This window comes from Condylostylus longicornis, unplaced genomic scaffold (genome assembly GCF_029603195.1).
Source record: "Condylostylus longicornis isolate FDR11 unplaced genomic scaffold, ASM2960319v2 ptg000031l, whole genome shotgun sequence".
Lineage (NCBI taxonomy): Eukaryota > Metazoa > Arthropoda > Insecta > Diptera > Dolichopodidae > Condylostylus > Condylostylus longicornis.
Window position 1 is genome coordinate 8,290,960 of NW_026578000.1, and position 27,721 is coordinate 8,318,680.

Consider the following 27,721-nt stretch of genomic DNA (forward strand, 5'->3'; position numbering starts at 1 on the left):
CTGAATTTACAAAAGAAGACACTAAAAATAAAAAACAACGCACATGAAAATTAATAAAAAAACATTAGAACTTACCCGTAATAAATATTAATTTTATTAATATGATAATTATATTATTTGTTATATAAGTAGGTTTATATATATAACTGTAAGTATTTTATTCAAATTTCGAATGCCCTTGAGAAATGCGACAATTGCAAAAGCTTAAGTTTCTTAGTTGTTTTTTGGTTTTCTTGTTTACAAACTTGAATTGTTGTGAACTTTAATTTGTGAATATTTAACAGTTATCTGTCACAAAAACTGGTTTATTAAAAGAAATTGTTGGCATGTTACTTTTATTCCATAAAAAAATAATAAATTATTTTCCAACCGGAATTTGGTAAGCTTTTGAAGATTTTATATTGGTCTTAAAATTTTTTTTCTCGCTCATTTAATCGTTAAGTAAGAAATACCTAGCTGCTATTATGTACTAAAAAATTTTCAAGCACATTTACTTAAGTTTTTTTTTTAAATATTTTTGTATTTGGGGAATCGCTCTTTAAGGACTAAAATCCCATACTCAAAATTTATCTAATATTTTTGAAATTTAACGTAAAAATCGCTTTAGTAACTGAGATTAAGCTTTAATTTTCTAGACACTTAAACTCGCTGATTTGCTTAGTTAAATATTTGTTTTATTTGAGTATTTTCTAAAAATTACCTAAATAGATGTTTATATATGTACATACATATATGTATATATATATATACATATATACGTTATGTATAACGTTATATAGTTGATTATTTAATCAACCTTTTAAACAATCTTGTTTTGTCTTTCTCATTTTTAAGTAAATTTTAATGTTATATTTATATTTTAATAGCAAATAAATATTATAAATTTATAGATAATTATTTCTACAATAATATTTTAGCACCGTGTAGATTTTTTTGTGCAAAAAGAAATTTTTAAGTAAAGCTATATATACTTATATAATATATATATATATATATATATATATATATATTTTTTTTTTACATTATATCAACAATAATTTGTCTAATGATGGTGATAAGGTTAAAAAGAATTGACGTAAGATGATGTTTTATTTAATACTAACTCAATTATCTTTTCACAAATATTGTACATAATTTTGTCTTATTAGATTAACCCCCATATCACCGTATTATTTTATTTAGGTTTTAAAGATTCCCGGTTAGAAATTGTTGAAAATGAATAAAGAAATTGTAGGGTACTTACGGCAAACAGTTTGTGCGAGTTAGTTAAAAAATGAGTAAGGAATAACTCTCGAAATAATTCCGATTTTCGAAAAAAATTTTGAAAGTAAGAGAATTGAGAAAATAAATTTTTAACTGTGTGTAGGAGAATTGAGAGTGAAAACTTTAAATGCGGTTTGCCATCAACGAACTCTATGAGTAGGGAGAAAAACAATTATTATAATTTGATTTATCCACTGTTATTTAAAAGTAAAAACGAAATACCTTAGAGGAAATTAAAATTTCCTACACTGTACTTTAGGGTTAAATTGCTAACAGGTTTGCTAGTTATCTTTTAGTAAATGCAAGCCAATTTTGTGATGAAATTAAAAACTTTTGTGGCAGTATAAAATCAATGTGCAAGTATAGGAAGGAATATTACCCGTTCTATATTTTCATAATATTTTGACCAAAGTAATCTTAAACTATTTAGTTACATTTTTACTAATATAATCACTCTTATACTTTTAATTAGTAAAATTATCTCTATTATGCAAGTAATTTTTTTTAATCATTTTCAATTATTTTGGATTTTTTTTATTTAAATGTATTTTTGAAATGATTAAATGCATAAGTACAATGAATATTTTCTTAATACAAGTACTTGCTTCCAATAAAATAATTGATTTTATTTATTTTTTTACCCTAGTATATTACACATTTAATCGTTTATTTATTTATTTATTTTTAAATGCTTTTATTAAAGAAAAACTTTTATTGAACGATTTAATTTCTATAATTAAATAATTAAAAATAAATAAACAAATAAAATTGTTAAAATTATTTCAATTGGTTTTAAAAACAACACTCATCTACATATAAATTATTTATTTTCTTAACTATTTTATTTATAAAAAAAATTTCGATATATTTTTACAAAAAAATTAATATGTAAGTGTGTAAATGAATATTTTTTGTTTTCCTATTTGAAATTGATTCAAAAATATTGCAGGTTATGTCACAAGTATATATAGAGTGTAATCAGGAACAAATAGTTACAAGTATTTATAAGTACTTAACTGTAAAGCAAATTTCATAAAAGTGTTTACACAAAAAATATCCATGAAATCTAAATTCATAATGAAAATTTAATTCCAGATAAATTATAAATGAAATACTAAGAAAAATTAGCGTTAATAATTAAATACAATTAAATATTAATCTAATGACGCTTTAATCTGAAAAACTTAAATAATGTGTAATCTTACTAATAAAATTTTATTTAAATGATAATATTCTTCTTATGCAAGAGAAATATTACTTAATTAACAATGACATTAGAATTCCATTACATACATATATATATAAAAAAGTACAAAGACAAAACACATGCAATATTACAAAGGTGAAATACAATTATTTGTCCACCTTAACTATAATATTAGATAATTAAATTAAATGTTAAATATGAACATGTTATTAGAGCATGAAATAGGTGACATCTAGTCAATTTGCCAATGACAGAAATTTTTATATAATTAACGTTACTAATGTAATATACTTAATATAAAAATACTAATAACTAACAATATTATTAACGTTATTAATGTGTACAAATTTAAAAAAAAAAATTAATATTTATAAAAATTTAGCGAAGTTCCCTAGCAATATCTTAATTGATAACAGTCAAATACTTGCATTTACATGTTGTTTCTGTCAATTAAAATCATTTACGTATTACAAAATCCGAAATTGAATGTTTTTGATTTTCCAATAATATTCATTTTTATACTTAGTATTCTATTTACTTCCTTCACAAAAAAAAGAGTATATAGATAACCCTCTGCACATCAAATGGGATAAAATGACATATCACTATTTGATAATAATGACTCGAAAAAATGACAGTAATTAAGTAAATTACTCTCAATTACTCTCATGTACTTTAAGATTTAATTAGTTAGAACGTTTAATTAGTTTAAACTTAAAAATTATGTAATCACTTTTGTTGAAAACAGTAAAGTGGATTTTCCAAAATATTATATTGAAAGCCGTTGTACTTTATAATCGCATTAGTAATAAATGTAAGTAACCAAATATTGAGTACTTTTTTCCATGCAAAATTTTCAACTAAACGTTAATGGTTAATTTGTAGTTAGTACATATACATGTATTATATATATGATGCTATAAATGCATTCCTAAAAATAAGTAGATACATAGTAGAATTAAGAAATTGTATAGCTAGTTGATTCAATTTTTTATTTCCCTCCTGTGTTTAATTTTGTGTATGAATATGTACGTGTATACTGTATATTGCATTTTTAAAATGTGTATTCCAAATTAACATTTAAGTTCAGAAATAAAAGTTATATATCAAAGTATAACATTTACTTTGAACTCTTTCTCTCTCTCTCTCTCTGTCTCTCTTATTCGATTACTGTTGTCTGTTATGTATTCACGTATTAACTAAGTTCACATTTTTACATATGTATGTATATACGTACTATACGTTGTTATATAAAAATACGTAATAATATTTTTGTAGTTTTTATTTTATCTTGTTGCGTTTTGTTAGAGACAGAATGTCTAGTCATTTCTAGAGTATGGTAGGATTATTATGATTCACAATAACATTTTTCATTGCTTTTAATAAAAAAATATAAATATCAGTACATAATTACTATACATACTATAATTCAACTAAAAGTACACTAGCTATTGTGAATAATTATTTTATTTTCAGTGTTGTTCCGAAAAAAAATTATCTAATATTTTGAAAAGCTTTAAGTATTTCTGTTTTGAAATAGAAAAATACAAAATAAAAATGTTTATAAATATTTCAATTTATTTTTATATTATATACTTTGCTGTCGCAAAATATGTATGTACATATGTATGTAAATAAATAACAAAGAGTATGACTATATGTAATATATTTTTGTATTACATACATATACATATGTAGGTATTATTGGACTTTAGAATCTTACAATTTATAAAAAAAATTTATGAGCAAAATGTGGGATGTAAAAAAGTTAAGAAAGAAAATGAAAATAAGCGTGTAAGGAAGCGTGTTTATAAAAATGCGAATATTTATGTAGGTACATATATGAATGTATGTATATGTAAATCAACTCAATTTTAAAATTAAAATATTGGCATATTAATTAAAATTGCGTGTAATAGAAAAGAAAAATAAAATTCTTTAATGTCATAATACTTTAATTGTTTTTTTTATAGGTACGAATGTTAAGGTTCTCAAAGGTTTACCGGTTCTTTAATAAAATATTTTAATAATTTTCCGGGAAAATTTTTCAAAACAAACCATGCCTAAAAACTCAAATACTTTGCCAAAAGTAAATGTATTTGCCATGGTTAATTTTTAAAAGGTGTAAAAAGTGTCTTGTTGTACTAAAGGAAGGGCTGTGAAAGATGAGGCACTTTCTTATAAACTTCTTTTTAAAAATTTCTAAGAAGTTAGTTATCTGCAAAGTAATTCAAGATTTTCAAAAACAAATATTAATTTCTTGCAAGAAACTCTCATCAATGCTATTGTAAAGTGTTTTACTATAGTTAGACGATCTGGCAAAAAAAAATTATTAAGTTATTTTTGTTAAATAAAGTAACATAAAAGTTTAGACATTTAATCAATTAAATTTATTTTTTTTTATTTTTAAATTATCTTCAATTTTTAAATTAAAATATTAAATCTTTGTGTCAGTATAATTATAAAGCAAAATATATAAAGGGAAAAGATCAAGAATTTTCATTGTTGATTGTCTAGACATTAAAATCGCCCTAAATCATTGCATGTGTAAACAAATGTTGTTGTATTTTACTTAATTATTTGAAATGCTTGATACTATTTTACAATTTTATGTACAATATTTTTATATGCATATAAAATATATTTTTAAAAATACTATTTTAATTTATTCTTAATAATTTTATTTTATTATGTGCTAGATTTTTGATGAATGGTTAATGATTAAGTACTTAAGTATATATATTTAAATGCTGACGTACTTTAATGCTCCTATTTTAAATTAATAAAGTATTTAGTTGGCTTGAGGCCTTAAACATTTTGACATCAATAAAAATTTTAAAATTTTTATGTCAATCATCTTAAGGTTTGGTTTCATAAAAAAAAAAATAATATGTTCAGTTTTACATATTAATTATTTATTAATTTCTATATTATGGTTTGATGAAATGTTAAGGTTTTAATAAATACATACATATTTTTAAATTTTGACGTAAAATATGTAAAATTGAAGTTTAAGCATTTTATCTTTTGTGAATAATTTCAAATCGTGATTCAAACACTATTTATTTTACTATTAATTACAACTCGTGATTTGTAATTAAAATTAGATAAAAAATGAGTTAAAGGACTTAGTTTAGAAAAAGATATTGGATAGAAAACTTCTAAATATTTTCAATCGATTGTGAACTCTAGGATCCAAGAATTTGAACACCCTGGAATTTGAAATTTTTTTTGTTATGTGTACATATGTATGCATGTACATACTTAAAGAAAACATTTCAATTTTTCATTTTGAGAAGCAAAAGGAAAAACTTTTAACCTTTACTTTAAACAAACTTTGGACTTTGAATGGTAGAAAACAAAAAAAAATCCATTTGAGTAGGAGTAGAGCAATAATAAGAGCAGAAATCGTTTAAGTTATAATAGATTTATGGTGAATGTATTTTTTTTAAATAATTTATGGGTAAATTTTCATGGAATTATTCATGCATTTTTCATTTAATTTAAAAATAAAATATAAATTTTGTTTATTTCTTGATTCGATTTTTTTGTTTACCTTTTTCGTCAAAAATATTGGTAAATACGCCTTTATTTCTTTTTTTATATTCCCATAAAAAACGGAGAAGAAAATTAATTTTCCATTTTTTTTTATTTTTTGAGTTCTTTGTTACTTAAATATTTAGTTTTTTAATTTACCGCAAAATCTATAAATTTTCATACATATAACCATTGTATAAACATGTTAAAAAAAAATGCTAAACAGAATTGCTAAAGCACGCAAATAGAAAATAATTTTTTTTTGGCAATATTTGTTTACATTTCAAATAAACACCGATGAAATTAAATTAGCGCGTGTAATTATCAATGGTTGCAAATTTTTATTAAACATAATTTAATTTTTAAAAAAATACGTTTTGAAAATGGGAATGACTTAATTGTACGAGTATTGACGTCTTTTTTCCACTAATAGATGATAGTTGAGCCCGAGTTGCAGAAATTTCTTTAAATTTTCCTGTTATGATATGAGACTAGTTTAACAAGAGAGTACAAGATTTGTTATGACCGGTTTCCATTTATACTCCTATTTAAAAGTCAAAAATATTAATTTAAAGTGTTTTACGAAATCTTTCACCGGCCTCTTAACCATTGTGAATGCAGTATAAAATTATTTTTAACGTTATTAATACATATAACAGTATTGTACAGAAAAACCCCGCTAAATTTAACCCTATTTAAAATTACTTTCTGTTATATTTAATATAATTATTTAGAGTTCATTTTGTGTTGATGAGCAAACTCCAGTCAAAATTCAAATACAATAAATCACGTTTGAAATATTGTTGAATAAAGCATTTAAATTAAAAGTGTAAGTATTGTCTATTCGATAAAATATTAAATTTTGTAAAATTTAAGTATACTCATTATTTTTGTCGGATTTTATTCGAATTCCGTACATTATTTAAAGCATGGATGTCAAGACTTTTGAAACTATGGGCCAATTTCCAATATTCTGTATGACAAAAGGGCCAGAAAATAAAACAATTAATTCAATTTTTAAGGTGTATAAACGTTTATTTATTTATTTTTTATTAGAAGTACTGGGAGCTGAGTGACACTGCTTCTGTTGAACAAGTCTTAAAATATTGGGTTGCATATTTGTAGTAGCCAATCGTAGAATTGCAAGTTTAAACAATAATAATATTTTAACAATTCGTTTTAGAGGGCCGCACCAAAATAAGAAAATGGCCGCATGCGGCCCACGGGCCGCACTTTTGACATCCATGATTTAAAGTGATGTTTTGGAATTTCCTAACGCATTCCAATATTTAGCGGGATTTTGCTGTAGGTATACATATACATATATACTTCGCAAATACATACTTAAATAAAACTTTCAAATACATAAACTTAAAATGAATATTTGAAATTAAAATTTAGTTTTTCAATTAAACACACTATGAATTATAAAAATTGCTTATGTTATCAACGAATAAATATTATTTAATAAGAAAAAAGGAAAAAATTAAAAATTACTGTATTTTGGTTAATTTAAGTATGTATGAAATTTTTTATAAAAAAAATTCGGTGGTGCGTCAAGCCCCCAAAATAAATATCATAAAAATGAATTTTAATATTTTTGTTATTCTCCACTTCAAAAATATTTTGATTAGAATTTTAATTTTTTTTTTCCAAAAATTATAGTATCTATTCTTTGTTCTCAGTTTAGATTATTTTTTGAAATTATTTTTATATAAAATTTGTTTGTTTTTTCCTATTGTACATATGTATGTATATACCCATAGGTAAAAACAGAAACACGAACAAAAGAAAAAGTTAAGTGTTTTGTGCAGCCTGATATTGACAATTATTTGACACTATTTTTTTTCGACACCATTCCGTCATCCGACGTCTTAATAAATGTGATTATATTTTGTCAAATTGCTTTTCTCTTCTGTTGGAATTAGTACTTATATACTTAACATTGACGAAAAAACACATGTGTATGAAATTTAAAACTCAAATAAGTTAGTAGCTGGCATTCATTTTGTTGTCGTTGATAAAATTTGACGTTATATTTTTGTTCTGGTCACATTTCGTCAAATTTACAGAATCTTTTTTCGCAAAAAATTTTTTTTCGTAAAAAAAAAAATAAATTTTTAAAAAGATATTTTCTTACACACAATTAAAATAAAATCATCTTTCATTTTAGAAATTGTAGATTCTAATAATAAAGGCACTTGACATTATATGAGGTGACCTGATTCGAAAAAAAATTGTTCGAAATATCAAATGAGGGAAGTATAAGAAAAGAAAAAGTGACCTTGTGAAAAAACATACATATTTTTTTTTTAAATATGCTATAAAAATTTTTTTTCTAATATTTTTAATAACTTGGTGCGGGTGTAAAATGAATTTCTGAAATTAATTTTTTTTTTGTAAAAATGAAAGCAGGTTAAATAAATTTAATTTGCTAAGGAAATGGGTTTTGAAAATTGTTAAATAATTTAAAGTGACAAATCCAATTTAAGAATAACGGTGTACATTTGCCATTAAGGTCATTAGTGCTAACACTAAGTCTCTCTGAATATGACAGGCGTATAATTGAGCTCAATATAATAAAAATTAATAGTACAATTATATTGTTAAACCATAAAAGAGTACTAAGTATAATTGATCACTTACACTCGTTTATCATTGATTTTATTAATTTGTGAAAGCGATTTTTTTTAAATAACGGCATGTTAATAAAGCTTTAATCGGCCGTATGTACATGCATTTCTAACATGTAACCCAAATGTATTTTCAATTTTGATTCAAATTACTTTAAGAATATTCATACATACATATTTTTACAAAAAACTAAAACAATATTATAATATCTACACAATTTTATGGGTTTTATTGCGATACGTTTTACATTTGTATACGAGTACCACAATTCTTAAAATGTGTAAATAAAAACTGGGCTAATATTTTTCATTAGTCACTTTTCTAATTGACATCTTTTTTTTCACTCACCTCTCTGCCAGTTATACTTTATTTCTAAAAGACACATATACATACATATATGTGCATATAAAAAGAGTATTTCAATATAAATTTCGTTAGGTATATAAGAAATTTTCGAGTAAGTTCAATAGAAATGCGAACGAAACAAAAACAAAACTGGAAAATACGTTGTTATTACTGTGAGGTTATTCATTATTACATTGATAATAAGTCAAAGTTTAGAAGTAAAACTACAATTCAAACAAAAAAAGAAATTAAAAAAAAAAATAAAAAAAATTCTGTAATAATTTTATTTAAACTGTAATTGTTGTGGCGATAAAGTTTCAAAGACCTTTGACAATATTGAAAATTGATTTTAATTTATGTAAAAAAGTTATTTACAGAGTAATACTCAAAACATGAAGTAAAAGTAATCGTAAATACACTACTAATAGGAACTTAATTGATTGTTGACAAGAAAAGTTTTAAATGGAGCAAATTTATTGTGGCATATGTCAAATACAAAAATATACATATATACATACATCTAGAAATCTTTGATGAAAATTTCAATACTTATCTTTGTTTTAAATTGATAAAACAGAATGTAAAAAAGCAAACATTTGAATCATATACGAGTACAAACTCACGACAATATTGTGTATGAAAAAAGTGAATGTTAATTTTTTGTGAGTCACTTTATCTGACGTTTCTGGCATTTCGTGAGATACAAGTATGCAGTTCAAATTTTTTTTACCAATTTGACATCTTTCCAATATATGATCTTCTATGTTAAATACAAATTTAGAGCTAAATTTGTATGTATACTATAATTATACATTTGCATCGATCAATTTTATAAAAAAAAAAAACAGCTGAAAACGTATAAAAAATTAAAAAATATCACAATTAATTAGAAATTTTCTATATATATATATGTATGTATAATTAAAAATATTGATTAATTTGTTCTCCCTTTACTAGTCCTAGATTTATTTTGACGTGATGTGACATGATAAAAAGGAAGGGCTGCCGCTGTTCAAAACTGTGTAATTCGCTGTTTATTATGAATATTTATTAACTAAAGTCACTGTAATTGTTTATTCCTTTGTGAATTCTCTTCCCTGTTTCTTGTGTGAACGACTCTTCCGAATTCGAATTCATAATAATAACACAGTTTTCTTTTGAAAATAATTTTGGAATTTTGTTCGTTTTATTTCGCATTTTCGTTCTCAAAATTAGAACTCATTTTATAAATAATTCGACATGTTCAGATCTTCTAAAATAATAACATTTTTGTTATATAAGTACAATAAAATAATTTATATTTTGTATGTTTTTCTTATGGTAATCACTTATCACATCAACAAGGTGGTCTACGTTAAACTAATTTAATTTAAGTATATGCTTATGTGTATGTATATATCTAGGTATTTCTTGTTTTTCTTCTGACATACATATTAATGTGTCGCCAAATTTCTTTTTCATCATTCGAGTTAATTTTGCTTTTTTTACAGTGAGCGTAAAAAGGGCATGGTCAATATCTACAAAAATCAGAAAAAAGAAAAATTGAGTCAATATTTATAGCTAACAATCTTTTTTTGCATTTAAAATTCAAATTTTTAATTTTATTCATTTTTTACTTACAAAAATTGTTTTTTTTCCATCATTTACTATTTTTGAAAAATTGATATTGTTGATAATATTTTTAAAAACTTGTTTAAATACTTAATATAAAAAAAAACAAAAGACAGAAATACATGCATACACCATTTGATTTTTCGTTCGGAATATAGAAAATTTCGGAATTTGAAATATAGAAAATTCGGAATCATAAATTTCTTTCGGAATAGTACTGTATTTGTTGTATATGTTAGTTAAGATTAATGATGTTGAATCTTTTGGTTTGTAGTTGATAAAATTTTAACTGTTTTCTTTGTTAATTTTTCTAAAATAAGTAATGGAGATCGGGATAAGTTCTTTGATTACAGTTTGTAATTAAGATAAATCTTTTTCTAGCATATTTAAAAGAAAATTGAATAATAGTACTCATTACTTCATTGTGCCCGTTTATGAAATGTGTATGTTATTTTAGAAATCATTGGTTTGATCCGAATTTATTATAAGTTAAATTTTAGACACATTAGGCAAGAGTTAACAATTTATCTACAGTTATTGTAAGGAAATGTTGTTTTTTGTGATGTCTATCCAATCGCAACTGTGTAAATAATCGCATTTGAAATTGTATTCACGCACATACATATATGTAATGTGAAGGTTTATGTTTTCAGTTTTTTGATAACGAGCCTAAAAAAATTAAAAAAAAAACACATAAGTACATTTTTTTTTTCGTTTATCTTGTAAAAATCTGGTTTTGGCTTATTATTGCATACTAAGTATATACAAACATATATGTATGTACATACGTACATACATCATATAATGCCAACTGATCAAATTAATGATTTACCTCAATACACACCCATATGTCTATAAATTCTTATTAAAAATATAAATAAACTAGTTATTTAAATTTTCTGTTTTTTGTGTCAACTTAATTAAGAAAGAAGCAAAAAAATTTTTATATTCAAAAGGGGCTCGCTTCCTTTTAACAATTTAAGAATAACAATTGTACATACATACGTGTTAATTATTAAAACAAATTAAGCTTTAATGATAAAAAAAAAATAAAACAAAACTTGTGCTTGGCAAAATTTTTGAACATTCGAAGAACAAGAAAGTGATAAGGAAAATAAAGGGGGAGGCGGTGCGGGTATGATTTCATTTCTTTAATCATTTTGATAAGAAATTGTAAATATTCTTATTTAGAGAAGGCGAAACGAAATTTAAAAAAAAGAACAAAACAATTAAAAAATATTTTGCGATTTTTGTATGCTAGCAACATGACAAAAATTTTGTGAATTTTTTATGGATTTTTTATTATATGGCGGTTTATTTTAAAAAGTGGTTATCAGATGACAACACTTACAGTTGGTTGACTTTAACTGCAAAATGATATGGAAAATGTATAAAAATAATTCTTTTTTCCGCAGGGGGCGCAATTCAATTATTCTCTTATACATTCACAAACAAAAAAAAAATATTTTCACATTGAAAAAAAATATTGTTATTATTGTCAAAATAATATAATTGTGTTTATATGTTTTTGTTTGTGTATTAAGAACGCGTGACATAACAAAATATTTTTTTATAATTTTATTTTCAATATTATCAAATCATTGAGAATAGCAAATCGTACGAATTTCGGGAAATTTAATTGTATAACAAACAAGAAAGAGGAATTTGAATAAAAAATTATCGGCAAAAAAATTTTTACTTAAACACGTGGCTTTCAAATCGTAATTTAAACTTTCTAAATACATAAAAATTTAATGATTTATGTTTTGTGCACATATATTAATTAATATTAAATAATAAAAATACCTATATTAATTAAAATTAAATTAAGTGCCTGTGTACTATACATATGTGTGGATACAAAAGAATAGAAAGTTCTCATGTACTCAATCCAATTGAAATTGCTGAATAAGTGTCAAAAGACAAATTTACGTAAAAAAAAATTAAAAATAATAAATAAAAATCTAAAATAAATTAAATACCAAGTAGGTAAAATTTTAGAATTTTTTATTTTAATTTCATGATAATTCGTGATTCACTTGTAAGTCGTCTTTAGAAGACACAAAGTCCTATACTAATAAACTCTGATCCTTACTATAACTTTTTCACCATATTCCTTTTGCTTGATCATTAAATGTTGACGATTTTGCTTGCCAATGTAAAAGACGCATTTTTTGCGTCTAAATGATGATTGTTTTGTTCTCTTGTGCGGTGTTAGTTTACATAATAGTTGATGTTTGGGCTAAGAAATTCGTCTTATGATAATAATTATGGCAAAAATTCAAAATTTACAAAATTTATTTCGATCGAAGCAATTTAATTTCGTTTGAAATAATTTTATACAAACATATAACACAATAAATATCATACATATACAAAATGTGTATATTCTATGCGGATACGAAAATTAACCGGAAATTAATTCAATAACAAACTGTTTTGCTATTTAAAATGCCATATACATACTTACTCAAAATGTTATCAAAAAACTTAGTCATGTTTTTGTTTTCGTTGTGTTTGTTCTTTTTGTTTTTTTTTTTAATTAAAATACCGTAAAAAATTACCGTAATTTTAAATTGGATTTAATATTCATATAATTAAATAGGAATTGTGAAATTTATATTCTATGTGTATATTTGTATATTTAAATTTTTTTATAATAAATTAAAATCAATTAAACAATAATTGAAGGACTTTTTTTCATAAGTCTAATAATTAGAGTGGCAGAGATACGGTACAATGTCTCTCCCTCAGGGAATATTTTAAAATTAATTCTGAAATCAAGAACAGGAAAAATTTAATGTTAGATTATTGCTTTTGGCTTTTAAACAAAAAAAAAAGAAAAATTATTTATTATAAAATTATTTAATTATTATTTAATCAAACATTTTTCAATATTTTGTAATTATTATATAAAATATTACAAAATAAGGTTACCGGAAAGTCCAAAATGATTAAACTGGTCAAATAAAATAAGTGTGTTTTCTAATTTAAATTTTATTTAAAATAATTAATCTTAAATACAGTGCTCACCGAAAGTTGTTTAAATTTTGAAAAGTGGTAGGATTTTTTGAATTTTGCATTGAATATAACGAAAACTTAATAATACAACTATAATCAAAGAGCAATAATAATTGTTTAATGCAAAAACAATTACAATCCTTTCAAAATTTTAATCAAAAACTTTAACATTATAGTTTACTTTTAAATGACACTGTATGTTTAATTCCAGTTTCAAATCTAAATTACTGTTTGTTATCTTATGAAATTTTTTTTGTATTAAAATTTAAATGCATTTTAGTAAACACAGAGAAAAAAACAAATGATAACCACATTGTTACAAGTTGATTATTGATTTTCAAAAATCAAAACAAGTGTAAACGAGCACATTAAAAACAATGCACTTAAGGAAAAAGTGTTCACGATACTTTCATGCATTTCTATCGTGACATCACATTTCACAATGTTTACATATTACACATGAATTTTTAAATTTCTACAATAATATTAATGAATATTAGTTAATTACTTTAAGTGTCATTTGTTACTTGAATTCTATTATTTAATGACATTAATATTGGCATATTATTTTTGCTTATAGTTAATGTAACAACAAAAATATTTTTGAAACCATTACCCAAATAAAATAAAAATTTATTTCATGATAGTTTCATTTTGTAAACCATTGTATAGAATCTAACATCACATAAATTTAATCAAAAGTTTTTGATACATCTTTTAACATTTCTAGAATACCCCCAGTATTTGTAAGAAAATATTCTTATAAAAAGAACGAACCTTTATATTTAAATTCTATTGTATTCGGCGTGAAATTAAGGCATTAATTAAGTCATCTACCAGAATAATGTTACTACTCCTTTATTTGTATACATTAGATCTCCTACACTAAAAGTAGTTGACAGAGAAAAAAAAATAGTTTTTTATTTTGTATTTTATGTAATTTGGATAAAAACTAAACTGAAACTGAACTGAAGATATGAAAAATTATTCCAGTAGATGGCTTAACATTTTTGGCGGGAAATGAAATATAGAATTTTTTTTTAATTTTTTTATTGCATGTAAAATATATTTAATAAAAAATAAATATCAAATATCACCTTAACTTATTATATTACACTGCAAAATTTAAACAGTTGTTAAAAAATTTTATATATGAGTAATTTTTTTTTTTAATTAAAATAATATTTTTTTTTGTTTTCAGGTGAGTCTCCCGAGAAATATTTTTTGGAGTGAATGTAATGTACAATACTCGTATAATTGTCGTAAGATGATATTACAAAATATAATTTGATACCTCTTTTTTATTACAGTTATTAATTATGAATACTTTGTGGGATTTTTTGTTTATGTAGTTACAATATTTGTACATAAAATTATGCTAAATACTTAAAATGTTTTTATGATCATTTAAGTCAAGCGTGATATGACTGCGCAATTTTGAAATTATGCATATGTAAATATATGCTCATACATGCTCATACAATTATAAAAATCATATTTTCAAGTTTTCATTAAATTTTTTGAAAGTTTGTTGCTCTAGAAAAAAGGCTGGAGTCGTCGCTTCATTTCTTGTAGTTTAAATGCAAAACACATTTAAAGTTTAAGAAAACTTGCTTACGTTGTTCTGGGTTTCATGTACCTATTAATGCACCTATGTTTCCAATTTATTAATTAATTAACATCTTGATCAAAAGAATTTTATTTTACTGAAAATTTTTCTTTATGTAAAAAACAAATGAAATATGGTAGGTCATCAGTTGATTACTATTAAGAACCCCTGAAAAAAAGCATACACACTCAATGTAAATGTATTTATAAAAACGTTCAATTAGTATCACCAGATATTTTCTACTGATTTTTGGCAAGTGTTTTCAAACTCTAATTTTAGGAAACAAAAGAGTGTCAATAAATTTAAAGAAAATCATCAAAATTATTTTTTTTTTAAATGTTTTTATTAAGTATATTATGTGTTTTAAATTTTTGTATATTTGAACAAATTAGATAAGGCTAATAAAGAGAGTCTCATTTAAATTCTGGTAATAAGTTGTATGATTTGACAAAAAAAACGTGTACTGATAGCAAATTGTTCTGATAAAGAAAATTGACATTGCATTGATATTCTGTGCAAGTGTTATATATATCGTATTATTACTCGCGACTCTTGATGTCGCTTCTCTACCAAAATGATTTATATAGAAGTGCATGTTATTTAATAAGAAAGGCTTACTTGATTTGTCGACTAGATTTATCAACTTTACGAGTATCTTATCTATGAGTTTAATTTGAAAATCGAATCATAATCACATAATTACATTTACTAATCCAACAGTCGGTTGGAGTTACTTATTATGAATCATAATTTTTGCCTTAAATTTCTAAAATTTTATAAAATGGTTTTTCTGAATCAGCATTTTTTAAAAAAATTTTTTTTTTTTGAATCACATACGTACTAATATATTGTTCCCATCGTGTTTACACTTAGAACTTCGAATTTAAAAACGTCGAATGCAGTTGTAAAAGTTAAAATAGTTTCTTTTTTAAATCTAAATGATACAAAAATTTTTTTTGATAAACTAGGAAAATTAATAAATATCGAATTGAAATTAACTCCAAAGATTTAGATGGGCTGAAACCTTATATTAGCGTATCGAAATATTAGACGTTTATTTCTACATTTTAATTGCGATAAGACAAAAATTACACTTAATGCTTATAATAATAAGATTAATCCTTATAAATGCTTTCATTTCTATAATCATATAAAAAAATTTATTTTTAATTAAAGAATACGAATTAGTTCATTTGATTTGATAAAATAATTGCACATACTTATACACTTATCAAAATCTTATTATGTCGTACATACTATTTGTTATAACTGAAGTAGTGCCAGATGTTTCCATTTTCCTTTTATGTTATATGTGCATACATATGTATATAGTATTTTGATAAAAAAACTTTATTGCATTTTTGGGTAAATGTCAATTTCAGTTATACAATAAATATAAGTAGATAATGCTTTCTGAGTTTCCAAAAATTGGATGAAGTAGAAAATAATTTACGATTATTGTAAGCCTGGGCCCTAATTATGTTAGTAATGTTGTTAGGTTTGCGATTAGCCTGCCTAGATCGATACTGTTATATTTTTTTTTATTTGATATTATCATATTGGCAATACTACTTTTATGGGCTCATCTTTTCTCTGTCAATTACTAAATATAATTGCGTCAAAAAAAGAAAAAGAAAAGAAGAAAAAAAGAAAATCATTCTATTTTTATTTCTCTATATTTTTGATAAGGCAAAAAAAAGCAATTATTAATTAAATTTTTTGGCTAAAAAGGAAGAAGAACAAAAAAAATTCAAACGAAGAACAACCGAGGAAAAAAGCTTTAATTAATAAAGAAAAAAATAATGAAATATTAAAAATTACTTATCACTTTAGTTGACAATTTCTGAAATGAATAGTTCGAATTGAGCAATCAGCTGATTAAGTTGTCGAAAACAAAACGCGAATACTGTTATACTGTGTACGCTGAATTTAATTTTTTTTTTATTTAAATTTTTTCTTTGTTTGTTTAATTCATTTGTGCACTTCTTCTTAAATATGTAAATGCTTTTCAGATTAAAACTGTTTACTTGACAAATAAATTTTGAAAACGTGATAATTTTTAAATTTTGTATGCATACATACTTTAAATAATTTATAATAGTTACATATGTACATGAACATACATACATATATATATACATAAATATAATGTGTTTTTAGTTAAGAAATTTCGAAATTTAGTTTGATGTTTGTATACAATAATTATAAAAATTTTATAATTAGTGCATAAATATTAACATTTTATGATAATAGTATTTGTTGTTTTTTTGTTTTAACAACATTTGAAGAAGAAAAATTTAAATAAGAAGAAATCATCAAATTTTAGTTTAGTTTTTAGTTTGTCAACATTGTAATGAAATTTAAAGGTATGCTTAATTTTTGTTAAAATTTGTTTTATTTTTTAATCAATTAAAGTTCAAGCTAAAATATTTAATAATAATATAGGCAAGTTTAAAAAGTTCGAGAAATTTATTATTAGAAAATTTTATTAATGTCAGACAGAATGGACACGTTCAAAATATTTGCTAACAGAATGTTTGATAAGTCCCAAACGTTGCGTTTTTCAGGTTTCCGTTTCAAATTAATTTTAAAATAACATTTTTGTATCAACTTCAAATGCAATGTACGCTACTATATCACATAACTGTTATATTCACTTATTATGATTTCAACCAATTAGAAACTTATAATTGAAGTTAAGGTTAAATATAAAACAGTTTGAGAATAATTGTTGCCATTAACCTTGACATTTCTTATTTACATACATTATCATTTTGTTTACACATTTGTGTTTTATCAAATGAATTAATGAATGAAGAAATTTTATTTTAAAAACAGATATTTTACTAAAATATACATACATACATATTCTTATTTATTATTTGGTTTTCACAATTGTGAAAATATGAAATTATAAAATGTTAATTAAAAATTGAACAAACAATACGATTTTCTATCTAGCATATCTAGCAAATTAAAAATTAATACAAACATTTATGAGCCTTTCTTCGTACAACACTAAAAAATACAAAAATAAACCTGCAACATGCTTGTATACAAAAATAGAAAATTTAATTCAAAAATTTTTTAATGTCATTTTTATACGTTGCCAATGAGCTTACGTTTGCAAAAACCAATAAAAACAATTTTTTTTTATTGTAATTGTAAATAATAACAATAACAAGTTGAATAAATAATAACAAGGTAAATATTTAAGAATGTAAAGAAAAGAAAAAAAAAATTTTACTGATATGATTAGATACTTAAAATAGGTATACATACATACATAACTGTACAGTTTAGAAACAAATACCTTGCATTCAATGAACATACCTATCTGCTTGTAAGTTTGTTAACGCTGGCCGTATATAAAAATTTATTAGGGAAAGTATTATCATTTACATGGCAATAAGAATTATGTAAATTAACAATAACAATAACACAATAATAAAAAAAAACTTAAATTCTAATAGTACTACCACGTAACGTACATAAAACTTCTAACGAGAAAAAAAAAAACAAAATAATAATGCTACCTACTTTTTTTATTCTTTTGAAAAGAAAAGACATAATTACGCCAAAATGTATGCAATTTATTTAATGTTAAGCATAGATTAAAATTATGACTAGCATTGCAATACTCTTTTTCTGTTATACTTGAAAACTACCTAATATAACAATATTATTGCATTGTGTTTTGGTTATATTGGTTATGCTTAGCGACATAGTGTTCGAAATAATTTTATTTGTGAATTGTAAATGGTTAGGATTAATTAAAAAGCGGTTTTATTAAAAAAAAATTTACCATTGGCAAAAGTTTTTTTTAGTAAAAGGTTATAATACATATATTATGTATAATTAATGGTATTCTTAGATTCGAACAGTTAATTATTAATTGGCAATTTATTATCAGAAATAAATCACCGACCGATTGTATTTTTGTATTTACTGTTCATTTGGTGCATTTTAAATAGCATTATAAATATTATTTTTACGAGAGAGTTTTGCAATAATGTTATTGTACTTGCCGTAAGTATAGAATTTTGATCTAAATTTTAAAATTGTATATTTCTTATACGTAATTATTGTTCTACATTAAATGAAAAGCGTAAAGTTCAATATTATACATAAAAATCGGCGCTTGAGTGTAGTTAATAAGATCATAAAATATAAAAATAATTTAATTGGATATAAAAATTGTTTGTTATGTAAATTTTCATATAATGAGTACATTAATTATTATAATTATCTGCAAATAAATATTTACATCCATGTACATATATTCAATTGAAATTTTCTCATTATTTATATGAACTCATTCGTGACATTTTGAATTATTTAAGTGAAACAAAATCTATTCTTAATTATTCGAATCTACTACAAAATAAATGGTATGATGTCTACATACAAAAATCATTGTTAAACAAGTGTCTCGTTGAAAAAGTTTAAATATGAATAAATATTGAAAATATTTTCAAAAATTTAGTTTTAATGTGGACTAACACTGTTATATATGTTTTAAAACTCTACTCGGATAATCTATAGTTGCAATCTTACAAAATATAGATCTTGAATACCACAGAAATTATATTCTTATCAATATATGCGTAGATTGCATTTTCGAAATTATTCACAATTTGAAGAGCCGTAGAAAATTTTTGTGTATTATTTCAATTTAAATTTAATATTTGTTTTAAATCTATTTGAAACTACTAAATACAAACTACTACCTTATAAATATTAAATTTTACATCAAAACTGGTATGAGTATAAAGCGAAATGATATTTTTTAAAACATTTCAATTATTGAATTAGGTACTTATACTTTGTATAATAAAATTATTTTTGAAAATTAAAAAAAAAAAACGTAAAATTGTTTTGAATTTTTTTTTATTATTTAATATCTTATTCAATTTTTATATTTTTAATTTAAATACCTATATTTAAAGATGATTATATTTATTTTGCTCTAAACAAAAATATTTCTAAAATTTTTTAATTGTAAATTTACTTTTGCTATTTATATATATATATATATGTAAAAATACAGTAGAAATCGGTATACTTAATCCTTCATTTGAAATTATTTTCGTTTTCTTCTAAAAGCTTACAATATAAAATTTTATTTTAAAAATAGAAAAATTTTATTAAATTTTAATTTTAAAATATTTAACAACAAAATTTTAAAAATTAATTGAATAATTAATTAATTGTAGTTTTTAAATTTACATTTCTTGTACAAATCTATATGTAAATATATAGCATAAAATAGTAGGATGTTAAAATAGATAGAATTTTTATTTGATGTCTAAATTAGCAGTTAATATAGATTTTAAATTTACAAGTTGATTTAGAACAAAAGATATGTTAATTAAAATTTTCATTTAAATTAATTTACACTGAGTTTTCAGTTGAAGTACAAACTCAAAAAGTTATTGATTTCAAAATTTATTTTAAATACAAAATTTACATATGTTGTGAAAAGGCAGCGCAAATTTTAATTTTTATTTAATTAAAGATATTTTTACATGAGGAGGTGTTGCAAATCTTTTAAAAATTTTCTATTTTTATTTTGATTTTAACTAAAATATTTTTAATGCTACATTATATTCTAAAAATGGGGGAAAAAATTATATTACAAAAATATAAAATAGACAACATAAAAAAATTATTTGTATTTAAGTGTTTTTAAATTAAAATTTAATTCTACTGGTCAAAGTTACTTGGTTTTTTTATGGAAATGTGAATGCAATTTATGTGAAATTAAATTTAGATCAAATATAAGTTATACTAATTGATCTCGATTGCAATTAAGAACATAAATTTTAATTAAAATTAAAATTAAGAGCAATATTTTTGCTTTTAAATTCAAATTTTCAACTTGCAAAAACGAATTCTTTTTGTAATGTTTTTGCTTTGTTTTAAGTTTTGTTTAAAGTTTAATTTCACATAAAACTTAGATCACATTTATAGTCTATTCTAGTGTACCGCTTAACAATTTTGATGGTGGTAGTTTTATTTTTAATTTTTTAAGGCAACTTGCATTTTACTATTCTATTTTTAGCAAATTTTACATTTAAAATTGATTAATTGTTTTATAAATATTTTTAAGACAACAATTTAAATAATCGGTACCTCTACTTAAATCTAATTTAGTTCTATTTTCTTTTCTTTTTTTTTTGAAATTCTCGCTTAAAATTAACTTTGTATACAAATTTTTTATAAGAATATTTAATAATTAATTGAAATGCATCTAATTATTTATTTTTTTTTTAATTAAAAAACAAAAAAAAATTAAAAATTATTCTAGAAATTCATTTTTCGTTTGATTTTCATTAAAAAAAAAAGAAGCTCCTATATCACTTTTATTATGAAAGAAACAAAAATATTAAAAATTTCAGGTTCAAAATTGCGCTCTAACAAATTATTTAAATTTAAAAAAGACAAGTTCTTAAGAAAATTGTTTAGAGGTAAATTTATATCTAGATTATGGTTTTAATTAGAGGCTTTTAAAATTAAAAATAAAATAGTAAATTTATTTCACATGGAAATATTGCAATGGATTATACGGTGTTCTTGAAAAGCGTTCTGGTTGTACGTCAGCCCTAAGTATAACAACACCAGATGGATTCACTTTAACTTTGATTTTCGTTTGTGGACTTAAAACACCATAATCAACATCTTCATAAAGATCCTAAAAACAAAAATGAAATATATTCAAAAAGATTCCTCAATAATGATAAAAACATTATACAAATATACATAAATAGAATTTTACAACTTACTTCAACTCTATAACCTGTTGGTGATGTTAAACCTAATTCTCTTAATGTAACAGCAACATCAGATGGTGTACCATCTGTTCTACGATTAACAAATGCTACAGCATACGAATAATATGTTTGATAGATTGGTGCTATTGGTCTAGACCATATTTCAATTCCTTTATGTTTATAAATTCGTCTACCTTGAATACCTAATGGATCTTGATCAACAGCAATTATTTTACGATTTTGTAGAATTGCCTTAAATTCGGGACGAATTGTTCTTAAATCAACTGACATTAATAATGGTGCTGCCATTATTGCCCAAAGTGCCATTTGTGTTTTTGATTGCTCATAACTCAGTCCAAAATTTCCAATGATTAACTTTACAATTCATACAAAAATAAATAAAACGAAATATTATTCTAATATTTTCCAATATAATATAAAAATTAATATATTAAAGTTACCATGTCAGGATCATTCCAATGACCTGGACCAGCATTTGGAGCTATAGAATCTTGATTATTACCATAATAATCAATAATTGATTCAACAGATGCCCATGAATCTTGTATGTCATCATAATTTCTCCATAAATTACAATGTTCAATAATTGATGAGAAATTTGGGCTTATTCCAGCATATATTTGATAAACTGGCCAACTGCATGAATATATCATTGCACGACCAGTTCTATTTAAATATCTACCAAATTTTGGATATCCTTTATCCATATCAACTGGCAATGAATAACATCCATCTAATTTGACATAATCGACTTCCCAATCAGCGAATTGTGCTGCATCAATATGTTCATATCCAATAATACCAGGATAACCAGCGCAAGTATAATTACCATAATCTTCATAAATGCCAAACTTTAAACCACGAGCATGTACCTATGGTATAAAAATACACAAAATAATTTTTAATTATTTTACCGTAAATAGTGAAATTTTTAGTTTTCTTTTATTCAATTTTATGTATTAAAGTTACATAGTCTGCTAGTGATTTCATTCCACTTGGAAATCTTCTTCGATCAGGAACTAATTGACCATTTGGAGCACGAGATCTTTCAAGCCAACAGTCATCAACGTTAATGTATTCATAACCCACTGCAGCAAAACCTTCTGATATAACAAGATCAGTCATAGTTTTGAATAAATTTTCGCTATAAAATAAAAAAAAAATAAAAAAAGTTTTAAAGCTACTGGTATAAACAATTTTTATATTATGTTTTCGCCAGAAAGTATGCAAAATATTTTAAGAATGATATTTTTGTTGAAATTGCTTTTTTCATGTTTGTTAATATTGTTGAAAATTGGATTGCATACCAAATTTTTTACGGTAAACGATTTAATTCATAAATGCTAACGTTCGCAATACTTTAAGTATAATATTGATGGTAATTTTAATAATTTAATTAAATATCGAAAAATGCAATATTAATGAAAATTCAAATCAAAAAACGAGAGTTAAATTGTACTTGCTTCATTTAATCAATTGATTGTTGCCATGCATATTCATTTTTTGTCATGACAAATTTTGGCTCCGATTTGATAAACGTCTAATTTATTGAATTGTACCAAGATCATTTAAGACAATATTAAAAAAACATTGTATTCAATAAAATACTTGTTAGTTTTGTTTTGAAGTAAAAACAAAAAAAAACAATTAAACAAAATACAAAAGAAACGAAGGAAAAATATAAAGTGCATTTGTGGTTTTTCTGTGGCAAAATTGGTGGTCAATTCAATTTCAAATGAAAATTATAAAAGTGACAAGATTGCTTGCAAGCAAGCATGAAAACAATTATACATAGTTTTGTAGAAACCACAAATGTTGTGGAAATTAAAGAGATTTTTTTTATTATTATTAGAAATAAACCGCCACTTAGTAGTAAAAGAGTACTAAGTCCCAAAATCTTAAATAATACTAAATTAATTTTTAAAGTTACGTTTATAAAGTAATTGCTTAGCACATGGAAGTTTCTTTAAACATATAGATTTTTAAAATGTATTTCTACAATCACCGATAGAGGTTCTAGTATCTGCCGTAGAAAATTACTACGCTTATAACAAGAAAAATAAATATCTGCCTAATAGTGTCAAGTAATTGTATATTATAATAGTAATATTATACTGGATTATAAAACTAATGAGATGATTATATAATAATTAAATAATATAATAAACCATCATGAATATCAAATAATTAAATATGTATAATAAAATTTAAAAATTCAAATCACGTAATATTCATAATAATTAAAAATTGAAATCTTTAATGAAAACTCAAATAAAAAAAGGAAGATAAAATTACAATTAAATAACGTTCGAATGAGTTCAACAAAAAATTATTACCATATACAACCGTTTTTTACCATAAAAATAAATATTATATGCTATTCAAAATATGCAATTGGAGTGCAAATGTTGAAACTGGTTTACCAGATGTACAAGATATATGCAATATATGTATAAGACTATTTAATGCCTATAATTGTAAATTAACGCTCTCGCAGTGAAAGATTAATTTTAATTTTCCCTTGACTTACGGTAGAACATTTCGCCTTTCAAAAGAAAATAAAGTCGGGATTATTATGGGATATTAGAATACACCTAATGTGATTGGAACATATCTAATAAAGAGATTGGAAGAGTTCTTGATTATTCTACAAAAATTTGTACACTTAAGTACAAATATCTGTAATTCAAATCAAATCAAATTTTATGTGTGTTGCTTAATTTATAATAGATCAGAACTTATATAATTTGACTATAAAATTTAAGTTTCTTCGCATGATTCAATTATTGCCAATTTATTGAAGAGAAAAAACTTTGAAAAATAATTTACTAGTTGCTTTATTTTTAAAATATCTGAACACTCTAATTAGTAAGTAAATTATTTTTATGCAAAACTGTTGTTATATTTATGAAATGTAATGAGAATTTGAAATAAAAAAGACCTAGTTACCCATTTGAATGGTTTCATATATAAACTATAAATAGATTATTATTCAAATCTTGTACATTCACATACATACATACGTAATACATATCAATATTGTAATTTATGGTCGGTTGTATAGTTTTAAACTTATGTTAAAATTATGTTAAACATCACGGTTAAAGCTTCATGGTTCATAGGAATCCCAATGGTGGTGGTGACTTTTGCGCGAAAAAATTATTGAACCATTTTGTTTTTTAGTTTTTTTTTTGTTCAAAATCTTTCCCGATTTCTTTGATATTTTCAATATTTTCAATTAAATTTAATAAAAATATGAAAATTATTTTAAATAAAAAAGAGAAATAGGAAAGTCAATGTAGAAATTGAATTTAATTTAATTAAATTTTTGCTTTAAAAGATTTTTGTTGAGTTTTGCCCTAATTTTTTGAAACTTTTAATAGGTAAAAATACCTATGACATTTATTAGATTACAATTAATTACGTGTATTGTTTTTGTGTTGTTGGGTCTAGTATTTTAGGGTTAAATTTATATTATTCTAGATCTAGAATTTTCAACTAGAACTATGTTCTCCTCAAATTTTTTAAAATATTTTCTAATAAAATTATTTAATTTTAATTTGTTAAATGATTTGAATGAGTTTTTTTGCATTGTATATTTTGCATAAATTTCAATTTACAATGGTTTTATGAGAAAGTTAGTTAGTCTCATCATTACTTTACTTGTGATTTTTTTTTGAATAAATTGTAGCTTGCGCTATTCAAATAACAAAGACTGTTTTTATTGAAAATCATTCAAGCGAGATAATTGCTTAGTTTGTTCAGTAAACATTAAATTACAATCTAAAATTCCGTGCTAAATAATTAAATATTTACTATACCCTATTCTTCATTTTAACAATAAATTTTTTCCTTTAGTAAGCGGTAATATTGAGATTATTGTTATCTGATAGAATAAAAAATTTACTTTTTATTCTCTGTATACAAATATGAAATAAAAATCGTGATTATAAAAATGAACCTGACGTTTTGTCGTCATCATTCATCTATCATTATCATTAATCATTGACATTATCATCATTATTATTATTTTAGTTTTCATTATTTTTCTTTCTAAAAATCTGTGTTATTATTTTATAGATCCTTTGATAATCATTTTAAAAATATTTTTAATAGTAAAACAGCATCTTCTCTAATTAAGATAGTGAAAGGAAATGTTAATTCTATATAAGGTCTTTCAATAACCAGTAATTTTTGTTTTGCATTTTATTTATTTTTTAAATAAAACCGTGATAAAATAAATAAATACGAGTATTCTTCTAATCAAGACTAGCATTCTGTACACATAGATCTATCTTCGATTTAAATGCAAATATATTAGTTTTATAAGTTAAAGGTGTTCTTAAAAAATTACTACGTTTATAACAAGAAAAATAAGAATTTACTTCATCGAAATGACACACTTGATAGTGTCACTAAAAACTACAAGTAATCACATATACATACATATATAAAACATAAGGGTTGCCATTTTACAATGAGTGTTTTTCAAGCTACGCCCGAACATCTGCTCTTCATAATTTATATTAACGAATATTAATTAGACAATCGTGATTCGTTGTGCAATCAACTTCAAGAATTCAAAAGAAATATAAATTTTTTTCTTTTGGCGGCTTGTAAAATCTTCCGATGAACGTGGTGGCATGGGGGGAAAGGAAGACGCTCGAGAGAACAAAGAAGAACTTGGAGAAGCTGTAAAGGTTGGCATGTGTGCGCATTACAGATGCTTCACTTGTCACCGCTAACCATTGTACGGTTGCGTGGAAGATCTGGAGACGGGGAGACTATCATGGAGTTAAAAGATTAAAACATCCTCTCCAGAGGAATTCCACTGTTGTGTCAGTCGAGGGATGATATGATTTGGAGGTACAGCTTTAAGAAAAACTTCAGTTCAAATCTGGGTGACAAGAAGAGTTGGAGGGAAGAGTCGGTTAGCTACCCGACACTGGCGATTTTGGCAAACTGGGGATTATATGGATGTACGCAAGTATCTTTCAGACGGAAATACGCGCTATAGAAAGGTGCGCCCATTTTAACTTCAATAGAGGTTACTGCGAATACAATATAGACATTATTTCCGACCGAAAGCCTGCCGTAAAGGTGCTCTATTCTTGGCAGATTTCCAACTGGATGTTGTGAGACTGCCTCAGTAAGCTCAGGCTAGAGCAACTGAGTCATATTATACCGAGTGCTAGGGCTCCTTGACGTAATAGGAAACGAGGAAGCGGATACGCTGGTGAAGTGGGAGCGATTTCCTCTGTTGCTCTGCCAGAGCCCGGGTACAATTTCTTTTTTTTTCGCAGGATTAGAACCAGCAAAATCCGTATGGAAATAAAAGGCTGGAACTATGGAGAGCGTGTCCGAGACTTCAGCAAGCGAAGGAGCGTTTGAGCAATTGCAATCGGGAGCACCTCAATACGATTATAAGGATGCCGAAGAATCATGTGAGAATTCTCACGAAGTTCCTGATGGGACACTGCAAGCTTAAAAAACACCAAAGCAAACTGTGGGAAGAGGAGGAGACACTAATGCACTTTTCAATTAATGTTGATCGTTAATCTTTAAGAGAAGGGACGGTTCGGACAAAATAGAACGGATTCTCGCTGGTTGGTATGTCGTTCTGGAATATTTTCCTTCGTTGTGGGAAAAGCTGCTCGGATTCATCAACAATTTGACAATAGATTTGGCAATAGATTGCAA

General features: G+C 23.9%; 2 protein-coding genes and 1 long non-coding RNA gene across 5 annotated transcripts in view; 1 reads left to right on the forward strand and 2 right to left on the reverse strand.

Annotated features, from left to right (window-relative positions):
* Nucleotides 1–27,721, forward strand: part of LOC129608204 (6-phosphofructo-2-kinase/fructose-2,6-bisphosphatase-like) — a 122,824-nt gene that overhangs the window by 3,580 nt on the left and 91,523 nt on the right. The window contains exon 1 of one of the 2 annotated variants that reach the window (XM_055519560.1): nt 17,528–17,593. The exons of the other annotated variant lie outside the window; for it this stretch is intronic. Coding sequence (XP_055375535.1) covers nt 17,581–17,593 — 13 coding nt within the window. The 5' untranslated portion in view covers nt 17,528–17,580. Of the gene's footprint in view, nt 1–17,527; nt 17,594–27,721 lie in introns of those variants that run through there. 2 annotated transcript variants of the gene reach the window in all.
* Nucleotides 9,320–14,512, reverse strand: LOC129608207 (uncharacterized). The gene is made up of 3 exons (XR_008696878.1): nt 14,396–14,512; nt 10,607–11,266; nt 9,320–10,503 (listed from the first exon to the last, which is right to left on the reverse strand). It is a non-coding gene; the product is annotated as an uncharacterized LOC129608207 (long non-coding RNA).
* Nucleotides 20,321–27,721, reverse strand: part of LOC129608206 (alpha-N-acetylgalactosaminidase) — an 84,994-nt gene continuing 77,593 nt past the window's right edge. For both annotated transcript variants that reach the window (XM_055519562.1, XM_055519563.1), the window contains 4 exons: nt 22,991–23,165; nt 22,462–22,893; nt 22,013–22,375; nt 20,321–21,921 (listed from right to left, as the gene is read on the reverse strand). In XM_055519562.1, coding sequence (XP_055375537.1) covers nt 21,763–21,921; nt 22,013–22,375; nt 22,462–22,893; nt 22,991–23,165 — 1,129 coding nt within the window. In that variant the 3' untranslated portion in view covers nt 20,321–21,762. The remainder of the gene's footprint in view (nt 21,922–22,012; nt 22,376–22,461; nt 22,894–22,990; nt 23,166–27,721) is intronic.